Source organism: Lynx rufus, unplaced genomic scaffold, assembly GCF_022079265.1.
Source record: "Lynx rufus isolate CCGP_SWC_20201006 ecotype Redwood Valley unplaced genomic scaffold, mLynRuf1.p SCAF_8, whole genome shotgun sequence".
In the NCBI taxonomy this organism is placed as follows: domain Eukaryota; kingdom Metazoa; phylum Chordata; class Mammalia; order Carnivora; family Felidae; genus Lynx; species Lynx rufus.
The window spans coordinates 1635452-1651446 of NW_025814896.1; the positions used below are offsets into that span (position 1 = coordinate 1635452).

General features: G+C 62.9%; 1 protein-coding gene across 1 annotated transcript in view; it reads left to right on the forward strand.

The window, feature by feature from the left end:
- Positions 1-15995, forward strand: part of LAMA5 (laminin subunit alpha 5) — a 50672-nt gene that overhangs the window by 12561 nt on the left and 22116 nt on the right. Inside the window, 20 exon segments of the mRNA XM_047069096.1 lie at positions 1461-1578; positions 2264-2382; positions 2471-2641; positions 2732-2829; positions 7376-7491; positions 7715-7833; positions 7986-8076; positions 8258-8392; positions 8550-8609; positions 12959-13099; positions 13184-13321; positions 13418-13552; positions 13638-13772; positions 13847-13984; positions 14464-14516; positions 14750-14855; positions 14972-15024; positions 15114-15219; positions 15542-15641; positions 15744-15900. Coding sequence (XP_046925052.1) covers positions 1461-1578; positions 2264-2382; positions 2471-2641; positions 2732-2829; positions 7376-7491; positions 7715-7833; positions 7986-8076; positions 8258-8392; positions 8550-8609; positions 12959-13099; positions 13184-13321; positions 13418-13552; positions 13638-13772; positions 13847-13984; positions 14464-14516; positions 14750-14855; positions 14972-15024; positions 15114-15219; positions 15542-15641; positions 15744-15900 — 2289 coding nt within the window.

The window sequence follows — 15995 nt, forward strand, 5'->3', positions numbered from 1 at the left end:
GGCCGGGTGGGTGCAGGGACACCACCCCCCGGAAGCGTGTGTGCAGGGGCGGGGCAGTCATGCCCGGCTGGTGTGCGAGGGTGGGCCTCCTCAGCCGCCCTTGCCTCTCAGGGGTCTCGGTGGCCTCATCATCCAGGCCACGGCCGGGCGGGTGCCTGAGCCTCCTGGCTGTTCTCAGTGAGCCAGAGCCCTTTCCTGGGAACTGTGGCCCAGAGTTGGGGGCTCTGGGTGCTGATGTGGGGACCCCCTGCCATGCGCCGCACCCCCAAGGAGCCGGGTCCACAACCTGTAAGGGTCCTCCAGCCTCCGTGGGGCGCTGCCTCTTGAAAGGGGCTCCTTCGTTACCTCGCCCTGTGTGTCTGCATACCGGAGCCAGCATGGGTGGACTGCAGTCAGGAGGGCTTCCCCGAGGAGGTGTCCCGATTGCCCTGTAGATCCCGTGTCGGATGGGGCTGGGGGATCAAGGCTAACACCTGCTAGGCTGCGGGGCCGGGGAAGCAGTCGACAGAGGAGGGACCCCACCAAGCCCCTGGAGGCACAAGACATTTAGGGACATCCAGGGACGCTGTCCTCCGGTGAGGAAGAGGTGAGAGGCATACCTCCCTGGAGTGAGGTTGTGCTGGGACAGAGCAGGAGAGGTGCCCCTGTGCTGCCTGCCGGCGCTTGAGGGACTCTAGGTGCCTCTGCGGGAACAGCTTTGCCCTTCCCGGGCTGGGTGCCGCCCTGACATGCCCCGGGCCCTGTGAAGTACCAGCTCCTGGGCTGGCGAGGGTTCCTTGGCCCAGATCTGAGAGGGCTTATGGTCCAGCCCCTCTGCCCCACTGGGGTCTCCTGATGAGCACAGGGACCTGCCGTCGGGGCCTCCGGGGCCGTGGGCCGGTCAGTGGGAGAGGGAGCTGGTCCTGAGTCAGCTCTGAGAGTGCCATGGGGGTGACCGGGGTGAGGCTGGAGGGGGGCCCCGTTCCGGGAGCTGCTGGCTGTTTGAGGAGGCCAGGCCCATTTGGGAGCTGGGGCTACCGTCTGGCCACCTGCCCAGGCCGGCCACCAGAGCCTTGGGGACAGTGGAATGAGCACCTGACTTGGCCGGCCAGCCTCGCTGCCTGGGCACTGTGGACAGACTGCCCCTGTGCCCCTTCTACCCCGGCCCCCAGGCCTGCCTGCAGACTGAGCCTGACCCACGTGCCGCTGGGGCAGAGGTGGAGGGAGGCACGCCAGGCCCAGGAAGGGAGACCGTCAGAAATGGGGGTTCCCACCCTCAGTCTCTGTGTCCCCGGCATGGGCCTCGGCAGCCACAGGCCTGAGCCAAGGGGCTGTGCCCCGAGCCGGCTGGCCCTCGTGGGCCAAGCCCACAGACGTCCAGCGTGGGAGAAGAGAGCCCCCCCTTACGGGGTGGGGTGGCCGTCCAGGCCCTGAGCTGAGGGGAGGGGGCCTGGGGGCGTCAACACCTCACCCTCCCGCAGGTTTTCCACGTGGCCTATGTGCTCATCAAGTTCGCCAACTCGCCGAGACCGGACCTCTGGGTGCTGGAGCGGTCCACGGACTTCGGCCACACCTACCAGCCGTGGCAGTTCTTTGCCTGTGAGTCTCCCGGCCGGGGCTGGCCAGGGGCGTCCCCTGGGGTGGGCCGCCATCCCCGTGCTCTCTCAGGGGCCCCGAGTGCCAGGCCTGCCCTCACGCCCAGCTTCCGCGCATCAGGGCCGTCGGGCGTGAGGTCCCAAATGCAGGTGCGTGTTCAGCAGTTCCTTTCCCTGACGTGGGCCCGGGCTGGGTCCAGGCGCTGGTGGTGCCAGGATCTCTGGTGCCACATCTTGGCTCTCACTAGACCGGCTTCATGGCCCAGCAGCTCCAGGAGTAACAAGGGGAGCCGGTCAGGAGCCCTGACGTCTCCCTGGCGCACCTGTCCAGCGCCACCGTGACCGGCCATGTTGATGGGGACGCTCCCGCTGGGTGGGCCTGGGCCACGGGTCCCTCAGAACTCCGGGGGCGAGAGTGAGGGCGGGGAGTCCTCCACAGGGCAGTTGGGAATGGTCCCCCAAGCATGGGATGAGGAGGGCCATTGCGGGGCGGGGGGGGCACTTGTTCTCTGCAGAGAGAGGCCGGCGTGGCGAGGGCCACGCCCTCCTGGGGCAGCTCCCTTCTCAGCAGGTGCCTCGCTCCTTCAGCAACTCCCTGTGGGGCCGGCGGGGCGGCCCCTCGAGGCGCAGCAGTGTCGGGGAGTGCCGCCGGGGCCCCGCGCCCTCACCTTCCCGCCCGGTTCCCACAGCCTCCAAAAGGGACTGCTTTGAGCGGTTCGGGCCACAGACGCTGGAGCGCATCACGCGGGACGACCACGTCATTTGCTCCACCGAGTACTCTCGGATCGTGCCCCTGGAGAACGGCGAGGTGGGCTCTGGGGCAGCACGGTGGCCGGTCCCTGCTGGTCTGGTGGTGGCGGCCCACACCCTGGCCTGACCCTTTGCCCTGTGTGCAGATTGTGGTATCCCTGGTGAACGGGCGCCCGGGGGCCATGAACTTCTCCTACTCACCCCTGCTGCGTGACTTCACCAAAGCTACCAACATCCGTCTGCGCTTCCTGCGCACAAACACGCTGCTGGGCCACCTCATGGGCAAGGCGCTGCGGGACCCCACCGTCACCCGCCGGGTGAGACGCCGACCGGTGGGCCCCAGGGGCGGTCTGGCCGGGCTGGGGCTGGTGTGGGTGGGCCGTGGCGCTCACCGCCCGCGGGTGCAGTATTATTATAGCATCAAGGACATCAGCATCGGTGGCCGCTGCGTCTGCCATGGCCACGCGGACGTCTGTGACGCCCAAGACCCCACGGACCCCTTCAGGTGAGGCCCGCCTCTCCCCGCCAGTCCTCATCCCCTTCCCAGCTCCGGGGCTTGGAGACCCGGTGCCGCCGCCCGCCGCGTCCCCGGATGACGCGCCCTGGCTGCCGTCCCACGGCCTCGGTTTGCTCACATGCGCGGCGAAGCGGGGGCAGCGTGCGTACGGCTCCCCGGGGGGCCCTGGGCCTGGCTCGCACCCGTCTGCCCAGAGGCCGGCAGCGAGGGGTTCTTGTCCGGCCCTCCGGGCCGGCTGCTTCTCCCGCCCCAGCAGGGGAGTCAGGCGGGCGTGGGGACATGCCTGAGACTGCACGTCCTTGTTCTCTAGTCCCCTCCCTTCCCTCGGGACACAAATAACACCTGCTCTGCTGTCCCCGTGCCTGACCTCGTCCCCCACCGCAGGCACGGGCCCAGGAGCATCTGTTCTGGGGAGACCGGGAACGTGCGAACCTGTACCCAGTGTGGGGTCCCTGCGGGGCTGATGCTGCAGGCCAGGCGGGTCTGGGGCGGACGGAGGTGCCAAGAGATGTAGCCGAGTCTGGATGGGGGGCCCGTGGAGACCCCTGCCCGCTACAGGGAGCTAGCAGGCCGCCCCTGCCGCTTCCCCGGCCTTGAAATCCTGCAGCCCCCACCTCATGCATTTGGGGTGGGGGCCTGCGCTGTGCTCTCTGCAGGCCATTGTCCACACCCCCACTTATGGGGGGGGCAGATGAAGCCCGGACAGCAGGGGAGGTCACCCCGTTCGTGGCCTCATGAGCGGCGAGCCCCGGGCCGCCTCAGATACGGCCGATGGGTCTGAGGAGGGAAGGGTACGTTCACCTGGCCGGAGGACGCAGGCTGGCTGCCCGCCTCCCGGTGGCCCTCCGGACCCATCCGGCCCGTCCTGCGGCCCTGTGGCCCCGACTCGGGCCCTCGCCGGCAGCGTCGGCTGCTGAGCTCGGGCCCCGCTAGTTGCTCTGGGAGATCGGGTGCCAAGTGGGAGCACGTGCCAGCTGGCAGAGGCGCCTGCTGGGCGCCAGACCGGCCTCGGAGGAGACGCGGGCCTGCCCTTGCCTGCCGGGAAGGCGTCGGTATCTGCTCTGACTCACCTGCACACGGGTGTGGACGGGGCTCAGCTCACCCTGTGGGGCACGAGGGGTGGTGCCCACGGGGCGGCTGCCCCAGAACCACAGACGCTGACCCCCCCCATGCCACGTCCCACAGCTCCAGCCTGCCCTGCTCTCCCTGTTCCCATCTCCCACACCTCTGCCCTCCTCCGGTGGGGGGGCTCTGCCCCTTACAGCCCCCGACCCACCATCTCCCGTGGGTCTCTGCCTCCTCCCCCGCCTCGGCCTGCACCATCCCCACCTCCTCCACCTGGAGCACCCTCACCTCCTCCTTCACCTGGAGCACCCACACCTCCTTTTCCTCTTCCACCTGGAGTACCTGCACCTCTCCCTTCTCCTCTACCTGGAGCACCTATACCTCCTCCTCCACCTGGAGCACCTACACCTCCTTCTCCTCCACCTGGAGCACCCTCATCTCCTTCTCTTCCACCTGGAACACCCTCACCTCCTCCTCCTCCACCTGGAACACCTGCACCTCCTCCTCCTCCTCCACCTGGAGTACCCACACCTCCTCCTCCTCCTTCACCTGGAGCACCCTCACCTCCTCCTCCTCCACCTGGAGCACCCGCACCTCCTCCTCCTCCACCTGGAGCACCTGCACCTCCTCCTCCTCCTTCTGTTCCACTTGGAGCACCCGCACCTCCTCCTCTTCCTTCACCTGGAGCACCCGTACCTCCTCCTCCTCCACCTGGAGCACCCGTACCTCCTCCTCCTCCTTCACCTGGAGCACCCGCACCTCCTCCTCCTCCACCTGGAGCACCCGCACCTCCTCCTCCTCCACTTGGAGCACCCGCACCTCCTCCTCCTCCTTCACCTAGAGCACCCACACCTCCTCCTCCTCCACCTGGAGCACCCGCACCTCCTCCTCCTCCACCTGGAGCACCCGCACCTCCTCCTCCTCCTTCACCTAGAGCACCCACACCTCCTCCTCCTCCACCTGGAGCACCCGCACCTCCTCCTCCTCCTTCACCTAGAGCACCCACACCTCCTCCTCCTCCACCTGGAGCACCCGCACCTCCTCCTCCTCCTCCACCTGGAGCACCCGCACCTCCTCCTCCTCCTCCACCTGGAGCACCCACACCTCCTCCTCCTCCACCTGGAGCACCCTCACCTCCTCCTCCTCCTTCATCTAGAGCACCCACACCTCCTCCTCCTCCACCTGGAGCACCCGCACCTCCTCCTCCTCCTCCACCTGGAGCACCCGCACCTCCTCCTCCTCCTTCACCTGGAGCACCCTCACCTCCTCCTCCTCCACCTGGAGCACCCGCACCTCCTCCTCCTCCACCTGGAGCACCCGCACCTCCTCCTCCTCCTTCATCTAGAGCACCCACACCTCCTCCTCCTCCACCTGGAGCACCCGCACCTCCTCCTCCTTCACCTGGAGCACCCTCACCTCCTCCTCCTCCTCCACCTGGAGCACCCTCACCTCCTCCTCCTCCACCTGGAGCACCCGCACCTCCTCCTTCACCTGGAGCACCCACACCTCCTCTTCCTCTTCCACCTGGAGTACCTGCACCTCCCCCTTCTCCTCCACCTGGAGCACCCTCACCTCCTCCTCCTCCTCTACTTGGAGCACCCGCACCTCCTCCTCCTCCTTCACCTAGAGCACCCACACCTCCTCCTCCTCCTTCACCTGGAGCACCCGCACCTCCTTCTCCTCCTCCTCCTCCACCTGGAGCACCCTCACCTCCTCCTCCTCCTTCACCTAGAGCACCCACACCTCCTCCTCCTCCACCTGGAGCACCCGCACCTCCTTCTCTTCCTCCACCTGGAGCACCTGCACCTCCTCCTCTTCCTCCACCTGGAGTACCCGCACCTCCTCCTCTTCCTCCACCTGGAGTACCCACACCTCCTCCTCCTCCACCTGGAGCACCTGTACCTCCTCATGCACTGTTGCCCCTCTGGTTTGCCTGCCCCTTCTGGATGGTTCTGTGACCTTCTCTGCGGAATATCTCTGTGGCATCAAGGAGTGGTTCTGTCTTCTCTTGCTCAAACTCATGCTTTCTGAATCTGAGAGAGTGTTTTTGTTGGTTCGGGACCATTCCTGGCCATCGGCTCTGACCTTGCCCCTTACACCTCTTTCCTTTTTCCAGAATTCTGTTCCATAGACGGGAACTTCTTACGGTTTCCTTCTGTCTCCGGACTTCACGTGTGCTTCCCTATCGGTTTTCTGAGCTGCCTTTAGGTGATTAGTTTAGATCACTGAACCTCCAGCTGAGAGTAGCCTGTCTGCTATCTGGAATTTTGGTGATTGAATTTTTTGTTTATAGAAGTTCTGATTGGTTCTTTGGCTACACCTGCCTGTTTTTCATAGCGTTGCAGTTTTGTTTTAGGTTCCTTTGGTTATAACTTTAAACATTCGTGTTTTTGGTTTCTTCCCATTTGCCCCCAAGTTGCTGGGGTCGTGTCCTGCTGATCTGCTGCGTTGGCTGTGTGTTGTGTCGCTGCTGGGCCCCAGACTGGGAACGATCACTCCAGAGTAGTTTTGTGAGGGCCTTTGCCAAACACCCCAGGGTATCACTAGCCCAGTACCACTTTTTACATTAATTTTTGGTGCCCTGACCGTGTAGACCGTGGAAGAACCAAACAACAGGTGTGGACTCTACATTACGGACCCTCAGAGCTGGGGTGGAGACAGACCGGCTTCCTGGGGCCACCTCTCTCTGGCAGCCACTCCTGCTTCCTCTTCCACGGAGGCTTCCCAGACGTCCCCTGGCCCTGAGGGCGAGCAGTGTTGATTCCCAAGGCCCTGCAGACACTCTGGGGGGAGGGGCCGGATCCGTGTGATCTGAGGCCTGGGTCTCCGTGGACCAGCTTCTGAGGTCCTGCTCAGGACACGCACAGTGCCTGCAGCTGCGGTGCTGGCCCGGGACCAGAGTCAGCAGCCCCGAGCTGTGGTTCCTGCCCCCGCCTCGGTTGAGTGACGGAGGTGTGTGTCGGGTGGGGCTTGGGCACGGGTGTTCTGCAAACTCGGTCCTCAGCTGCGGCCAGCTGTCCCCCTGACCACTGAGCCAACAGGAGCTGCTCTCCAGCACAGCAGGCAGGCTTCCAGCCGTCTGGTGTCCACCCCCGCTGGAAGAGGAAGCAGTTCCTGGCCACTTGCCCCTGGGGCGGCGCCCTGGATGCCTGGGGGTATCTGGCTGAGCTCATACTGCTGAGTGAGACCTGGGCCTTGGAGCTGGCCCAGGGAGGCTGTGGGCTCGGCCTTAGGGCCCGGCCACAGGGAGGAGGGCTTAGCTCCATCAAGAAGGACCCGGGGCTCCAGGCTGACCTGCAGGCAGGGGCCACCTACACTGGCCACTGAGTGCCCTGTCCCAGCCCCCCGACACGTGTCCTGGGCCCTCCTCCCATCCTCCGTGGCGGCTGTGCACAGCCCCTGCCATCTTTCTCCTCGTGTCCCTTTGGGTCCACGGTGGGGCCCATCCTGTCTCACATGTCCCCCACAGGCTTCAGTGTGCCTGTCAGCACAACACATGTGGGGGCTCCTGTGACCGCTGCTGCCCAGGCTTCAACCAGCAGCCGTGGAAGCCGGCAACCACCGAAAGCGCCAACGAGTGCCAGTGTGAGTGCCCTGCACGTGCCCGTGTGTGCACACACACGTGCTCACACGCCTTTTCCCTCCGCGTGCTCTGGCTGCGTGGCGGGCTCCCCCCCCACCCCCACCCCCACCCCCACCCCAGCCGGGCCACACCCGGGGTCACCCGTGGTCTGTGAGGTATGCCCTGGGGGTTCCCGCGAGAGGGGGTCAGGGAAGGCCTGTGAACAGCCACGCCCCTTCTCTCCAGCCTGCAACTGCCACGGCCACGCCCACGACTGCTTCTACGACCCGGAGGTGGACCGGCGCAACGCCAGCCAGAACCTGGACGGCGCGTACCAGGGCGGGGGCGTGTGCATCGACTGCCAGGTGGGATGGGGGCGTGATGGGAACTCGGGCGCGGGCGGGGCTCTAGGGGGGTGTGGGCAGGGCCCCACGCAGTCTGCTCACCCAGGGCGGGGGGCGGGGGTGGGGGTGGGGGAGCACGCCCGGGCTCAGGGGCCGCGTATCCGCCACCCCAGCATCACACGACCGGCATCAACTGTGAACGCTGCCTGCCCGGCTTCTTCCGTGCCCCGGACCAGCCCCTTGACTCTCCCCACGCTTGCCGCCGTGAGTGGGGTTGGCCCGGGTGGGGCCTTCCGGGGGCGGGGGCGTCCGGGGTCTCCGGCTCCCTGCTCCGCTGGGGTCCCCACCCCGCCGTGGGAGGCCCGGCCGGGGTCTCGCCCGGCTTCCCGGGGGGCGGCCCAGTGGCCCCGGGCCTGCCGTCTCACGACGCCTCGGCCCCGTCCAGGCTGCAACTGCGAGTCGGACTTCACGGACGGGACGTGCGAAGATCTGACCGGCCGCTGCTACTGCCGGCCCAACTTCACCGGGGAGCGCTGCGACGCGTGTGCCGAGGGCTTCGCCGGCTTCCCGCGCTGCTACCGTGAGGGCGTCCGCCTGGGGGGTGGGGGGTGGGGGGACCAGGGCTCGGTCCCCAGAGCCCTGGGAGGTGGGGGGACCCAGGGTGGAGCCTCCGGTCCTGCCCGCGTGTCCACTGGTGCTGAGCCGACCTGGCTGACCCGCAGCGTCTCCTCCCTCAGCAGCGTCCTCCTCCCCCAACCACACCGGGGAACAGGTGCTGCCAGCCGGACAGATCGTGAGTAAGTGTCGCCCGAGGTCCCTGTCCTGCCCTGGGCTCCGCTAGAGCAGAGCAGTGGGGCGGGGGGGGTGGGGGGAGCCCCGTGAAGGACCCCACGGGAGGGGGGGTTCACTGTGCTCACCTTACTTTTGGTTCTTGTGTTTTTAAGTTTATTTTGAGAGACAGAGTGGAGCAGAGGAGGGGCAGAGAGAGGGGGAGAGGATCCAAGCAGGCTCCACGTGGTCAGTGCTCAGAACCTGACCTGGGACTTGAACCCACAAACTGTGAGATTGTGACCTGAGATGGAATCAGAGGTCAGACACTTAACTGACCGAGCCACCCGGGTGCCCTTTGCTTCTTGTATTTTTATGCAAGTAATGCATATTCGTGCTAAAAAAAAAAAAAAAAAAAAAACCCTCCTGAAGGATGGGGAAGTATAAAGCAGAAAAAAAAAGATATCCGAGTTGCACCATTTACAAATAAGCCCTCTTCCTACAGCCAGGACCTCCCTGTGTGCCTGCACACTTCTGCAGACAGCCACGTGTACATGAGCTTTGTAACTGTGTTTCCACCCACTGTGGCCCTGCAGACGTGTCCCTCCGTGTTCCGTGTCATCCCAACAGATGTAGCGTTTACTTCACTCCCAATTGTTAGAAATTTAGGTTCTCTCCAATTAAAAAAAAAAATGCTACGATAAACATCCCTGTAGCTAAAACTTTCCATAAATTCTCAATCATTTCTGCAGAACGATTTCCTAGAAGGTTCTGAGTCACTAGACATGCATGTTCGGGGACATTTTTGGCTGCAGGTTGCCAAACCGCTCTCTGAAATGAAAGAGTGTCCAGTGCAGTCACGTTAGCGGCATCAGCGGACGCTCAGGGCATCACCGCAGCGACACAAGCTGCTTGCGACCGTCAGCCCAGCTGGCAGGACGCTCACCTGTCGGAGACTGCCTCCCCCTTGTCTTTCTGGAATCAGGCGCGCCTTTCAGCAGATGGTGTGTCCCAGTCTGATGGGCATCCACGTTGCTGGCGGGGCTGAGCTGTCTGCACGCTCAGCAAACGATGGTGGCTCACATGCCGGTGCCTCCACCGGCAGGGTCCTCTGCCTTGTGTCTTGGGGACTCTTCTCTACTGTGCTGCCGTTTCAACCCTCCGGTGGTTCTGTCGACACTTCTTGCCTCTGACTCAGTCGTATGGAGGTGGTGCGCCCTAAACTCACTTATTCTTGTGTCGCTTGGTCTTTGACGGTCTCTTCTTTACATTTAAATGTCTGTTCTTCGTCAGTGGCGTAAACAGCGGTCAACAGACTTCGTCCAGAAAGGACCAGACAGGGCCTGCCTTTGATTTTGAGGGCCGGGTGTCCTTTCGTGGCTCGTGAGCCCCGCTGTTGTGTGCCTTAGCTGGAAAGCGGTGTGGACTGTGTGAACGTGAATGGGCCTGGCTGTGTTCCAATAAAGCTTTATTTGCAAAGCAGGCAGGGGAGCCAAGCCCTTGGACTACAGTTTGCTGAGCCCCAGCATAACTCCCAAAAGCCCTCCGGTCCCTGTGGCCCAGGGTTGGCGCTCCATGAAGGCCATGCTGGTGGGGTATTCAGGGCAGTCTGCTCCTTGTCCAAGGAATTCCGTTGTGTCTTTCCTAAATTTTTTTTTAACGTTTATTTATTATTGAGAGAGAGAGAGAGCGTGAGACAGGGGAAGGGCAGAGAGAGAGGGAGACAGAATCCAAAGCCGGCTCCAGGCTCCGAGCTGTCAGCACAGAGCCCGACGCGGGGCTCGAACTCACAGAGTGTGAGATCATGACCTGAGCCGAAGTCGGACGCTTGACCGACTGAGTCACCCAGGCGCCCCTATTGTGTCTTTCCTAATGCAGACCTTTGTGTCTGTATCTGTCGGGGAGACCGGTTGAGGGTTTTCTTGGTGTTTTTCTTTGGTGTGTGTGCCATCTTGTTTTCATTTTGTAATTCATTTTGTAAAATACTTGGGAAATGACCCTCGCTTGGACGGTTTAAAAATCACGGGAATTACCCATTTCTTAAAAGTTTGATAGGACTTCCGAGACCACGGGCCCTGACACCTGTTGTTTACTGGAAGTCTTCGACTGTGGTTCTCGTTCCTCCCGTGGTCTTGTATCTGTTGATTTCCTGCCTCAGCCTAAGTCCATTCTGGTCGTTTATATTTCTTAGCAAATTGCTTATGTCTTTTGGTTTTGTTTTGTTTTTTATTAAAGATGTTTTAAGTTTATTTTTTTTGAGAGAGACAGACCGTGAGCAGGGGAGGGGCAGAGAGAGACAGAGAGAAAGAGAATCCCAGGCACGATCAGCACTGTCAGTATAGACCTGAGCCGAAATCAAGAGTTGGATGCTTAACCAACTGAGCCACCCAGGTGCCCCTGGATTTTAAAATGTAGTTGGGGGGCGCCTGGGTGGCGCAGTCGGTTGGGCGTCCGACTTCGGCCAGGTCACGATCTCGCGGTCCGTGAGTTCGAGCCCCGCGTCGGGCTCTGGGCTGATGGCTCGGAGCCTGGAGCCTGTTTCCGATTCTGTGTCTCCCTCTCTCTCTGCCCCTCCCCCGTTCATGCTCTGTCTCTCTCTGTCCCAAAAAAAAAAAAAAAAAAAAAGTTGATAAAATGTAGTTGGTATAGAGCCACACACAGCGGTCTGTCGTGATTTCTACCTTCCCTTTCGTTTCTCTCATTGTCTGTTTTCATTTTCTTTCTTTTCCTTTCTTCCTCTCCTGGAAGTTTGCTTAATTTATTGGCGTTTCCAAAACACAGGTTAAGATTCCACCTATGAGACCTGCTGGAGTTTTTTTCTTTGTAGTTTGGGGGAGAGATTTTGTTTCCTAATATTGAAAACCTTGAATTAAAATCTTTCATTCCTTCTACTTTTTTTTTTTTTAATTTTTTTTTTTCAACGTTTATTTATTTTTGGGACAGAGAGAGACAGAGCATGAACGGGGGAGGGGCAGAGAGAGAGGGAGACACGGAATCGGAAACAGGCTCCAGGCTCTGAGCCATCAGCCCAGAGCCCGACGCGGGGCTCGAACTCACGGACCGCGAGATCGTGACCTGGCTGAAGTCGGACGCTTAACCGACTGCGCCACCCAGGCGCCCCATCCTTCTACTTCTTTTTAAAACAAAATTGAAGCGTAGTTAATGTTCAACATCCGGGGAGTTTCAGGTGGACAGCGTCTTCGTTTGATATTTGCACGTATTGCGAAACGATGACCACGGTAAGCGTGCTTAGCGTCTTGTCGCTACACAATTACAGAATTACTTTTTCCTCATGATGAGACCTTTTCAGATCTTTCAGCAAATTTCCAATATGCCATCCAGCACAGTGAACTGCACATCACACCCCACATCTTTCTCGTTTTTACACCTGGAAGCTTATACCTTTGGACGCCTTCACACCTTTCTCCCACCCCTGGCCCGGCAGCCGCCAACGTGTTCTCCGTATCTGTGAGCTTGGTTTTTTGTTTCTGTTCTAGATTCCACGTATAAGTGAGATCACACGGTATTTTGGTTTTTTTACTTTCTTTTGTTGCTGTTTGAATCACTTCTTGAACTTATTATTTTCATTCTGTCCTAGTTACAGCAAGGTGTGAAGCATTGGGTCTCAACCAGGGGTGGGTTCGATTCACGGGAACGCGTCTAGGGCAGGCCGTTGCTGCGACTGCGCCGTGCCAGTGGCCCTTGGCTTTATTCAGGAGCCGAACGGAGGCCTCTGAGCTTTATCTTGTGAAAGGAGACGTGGCCGGCAGGGACGTGGCCTCGGTCGGGGCTGCTGCTCTTGGCTGTGTCCCCTCTCCTCCCGCGGGGTCTTTCCTTCCTGCGTTTGGCCAGATTGGGCAACAGAACGTGTTTTGGTTTTGCACGGTTTGTGTTTCCTTCTCGGGGGGGTCACAAGTTCCATTTTTGTCTCCTCATCTGGCCCGGGGTCACCCTTCCATTTCTGATAAATATCAAACCATTATCTTCTACAAGCGACAAAAATTAAATAGTATTTACGACCTTTTCTCAGACGTAAGTGGAGACGTTTGGCTCACTTTTCTTCCTTCTCTCCAACCCACAGAGTTATTTATAAAGACTACAATGTTCTCTATGATTTTGTTTGTACGTTTTCTCTGGTGGGGCGAATGCCTGCGGTTGACTTAGCTGTGTTAGCGACGACTAATTATCCGGACTACAGCCGTCCTGATCCCCTTGCTTGCAGTTTTCCAGAAACGTGGGCTTTGCCTTCTTGGGATTTTTGTCCTTTCGTTCTTGTATGAGCGCATGAGGCGTAAGGAGAGTTTGCTGAGAGAAGAGGTTTTCCGGCGGGGAGGGCTGGGGTCTGCGAGGCGCCTGAGACTCCCCTCTCACCCCCCAGACTGTGACTGCAGCGCCGCCGGGACCCAGGGCAACGCCTGCCGGAAGGACCCGCGGGTGGGACGCTGCGTGTGCAAACCCGCCTTCCAGGGCGTCCACTGCGAGCTCTGTGCCCCGGGGTTCTACGGCCCGAGCTGCCAGCGTGAGTGTGGCCCCGTGTCTGTCCTCGTGCGGGCCCCCGGAGCCTGCACCCTCTCTGACTGAGTGTGGCCACCCCTCCCTGCAGCCTGCCGGTGTTCCAGCCCCGGAGCGGTGGATGGGGACTGCGACCCTGACTCAGGCCACTGCGTGTGCCGGGAGGGCTTCGAGGGGGCCGCGTGTGACCGCTGTGCCCCGGGATACTTCCACTTTCCTCTCTGCCAGCGTGAGCGAGGCCACCCCAGCGGGCACGGGGGTGTGTGGGGCCCAGGGTGTGGCCTGCCTGGCTCAGGGGGCCCCCATGTGCTCCTTCCCTCTATAGTGTGTGGCTGCAGCCCCGTGGGGACCCTGCCCGAGGGCTGTGATGAGGCCGGCCGCTGCCCGTGCCGGCCAGGGTTCGACGGCCCTCACTGTGACCGCTGCAGCCCGGGCCACCATGGCTACCCCGACTGCCACGGTGAGCGGAGGGCCAGGGCGGGGCCCCGGGTGGAGCGGGAGGGCCACCCACAGGCGCCCCGGGCCTAACCCCGTGTCACCTGCAGCCTGCACCTGCGACCCCCGGGGTGCCCTGGACCAGCTCTGCGGGGCAGGGGGCGTGTGCCTCTGTCGCCCCGGCTACACGGGCGCTACCTGCCAGGAATGCAGCCCCGGCTTCCACGGCTTCCCCCACTGTGCCCGTGAGTGTCCTCGCGGGGGGAGGGTGGGCGGCCATGTCCCTCCTGCCCGCCCACACCCTGCCTTTCTCACCCAGCCTGCCGCTGCTCCGCCGAGGGCTCCCTGCACGCGGCCTGTGACCCCCGCAGCGGGCAGTGCAGCTGCCGGCCCCACGTGACGGGGCTGCGATGTGACGCCTGCGTGCCCGGCGCCTACAACTTCCCCTCCTGTGAAGGTGAGGCCGGCGCGGGGTGCGTGGTCCGTGTAGTTGCCCCTTCGTTCCTGTTGGCCACGCCACGCCCGTCCACGCGCCGTGTGTGCTCACGCGTGCGTTCGTGTGGCCGTTCACGCACTGTGCTCACGTGGGGGCCCGCGTGCCACGTATGTGCGTCTGTGGGCCTCGTAAGTGCGCGCACACGTTTTCACGTGATTGTTCTCGGAAGCGCGTGCTCCCTCGCCGTGTTCACGTGCTCTGTGCACCTACAGCGTGTGTTCACACGTTTGCGTGTTCCCTGTGGGGGGGGAGGGCACGTGTCTTTGTAGCCGAGGGAACCAGAGCACAGAGGCACCCTGCACGTGTTTGCACGCCTGTTCATATGAGTGGGAGGCACGTGTGCTGGCTCCCACGGAGCCGTGGGTCCTGGCCGGGCCCGGGGAAGCCCTCGGCCCTGAGTCAGTGACTGAGAAGTGACCAGAGCCCGTGTCTCCCCACAGCCGGGTCCTGCCACCCTGCCGGCCTGGCCCCGGCCGATCACACCCGTCCTGAGGTGAGCCCAGGTCAGCCCTCAGTGGAGTTCAGCCTGTCACCTCCAGGGAGACCATCGCTTCCCCTGCTGCCCTGTCGCCTTGGCAACCTCAGGGCCCGTTTGTTCCCTTGGCTGGTCCTCGGTCTGCATCCCAGGGACATGCCCGAGATGGGGCAGGGTCGGGGCTCCAGGGCCAAGGGTTTCGGGTAGAAGGGCAGGGACCCATTCCGACCCTCAGTCTCATCTTCTCCCAGGCACAGGCCCCTTGCACGTGCCGGGCTCATGTGGAGGGGCCGAGCTGCGATCGCTGTAAACCCGGGTTCTGGGGGCTGAGTCCCAGCAACCCCGAGGGCTGCACCCGTGAGTCTGGGGGTGGGTGGGTGTCGGAGTGCTGGGGAGGCTCTGGGGCACGGGAGCGGTGTAGGGAGGCGAGTGCTAGCCCCGCAGGGTCCAGGCCCGCTCTGCCTCTCCCCTAGGCTGCAGCTGTGATCCCCGGGGCACGCTGGGTGGAGTCGCCGAATGCCGGCCGGTGAGTCTGGGGGCCGAGGTGCCCGGGGGCTGTGGGGCAGGCGCGTCCCGACCCTCCCTGCTCGGTCTCACCTTTTCACCCGGCCACAGGGCGACGGCCAGTGCCCCTGCAAGCCTCACGTGTGTGGCCAGGCCTGCGCAGCGTGCCGGGACGGCTTCTTCGGGCTGGACCGAGCTGACTACTTTGGCTGCCGCAGTGAGTGACTGTGTCCCGCGGGGAGGGCCTGGCTGTCGTGCGGGCACTCGTCGGGCAGCCTCCGAAAGCCTGGCCAGGCCTGTGCTGGGCACGGGGGCCGCCCTCTCTCTCCTGTGCCCCTGGCAGATGTCACTAGTCGGCCCCAGGGTCTCATCACTGTCCGGAGCCCCAGGCGACCCCTGCGGGTCGTGGGAGTGGGCTTTGTGGCCCCATTGCTCTCTGCAGATGGTAGACCGAGCCCCAGGGGCCCGGGCCCGGTGTGGGAAAAGCGCCAAGGCCGGCTGGGGGTGGGCGGCACTGACCTGGCTCCCTCCCGTCGCAGGCTGCCGGTGTGACGTTGGCGGTGCGCTGGGACAGGGCTGTGACCCGCGGACGGGCGCCTGCCGGTGCCGCCCCAACACCCAGGGCCTCACCTGTGCCGAGTGGGTGCCCCACCCGGGGGGCTGGAGGGCAGGGGGCCGGAGAGGCAGCTCGTCCGGTAGGGGCCCCGGGGGACGGCCCTTGACCGCCCCTGTCGTGGTCAGGCCGGCGCGGGACCACTACCTCCCTGACCTGCACGACCTACGCCTGGAGCTGGAGGAAGCGGCCACGCCCGAGGGCCGCACCGCGCGCTTCGGCTTCAACCCCCTCGAGTTCGAGAGCTTCGGCTGGAGGGGCTACGCGCAAATGTCGCCCATCCAGGTGGGTGGGGAGCTGCCCGGCCCAGGTCTCAGCGTCGAGTCCCCACTGCGGCCGGCAGACGGGGCGGGCGGGGGACCAGGCTGGGAATGGCCAGG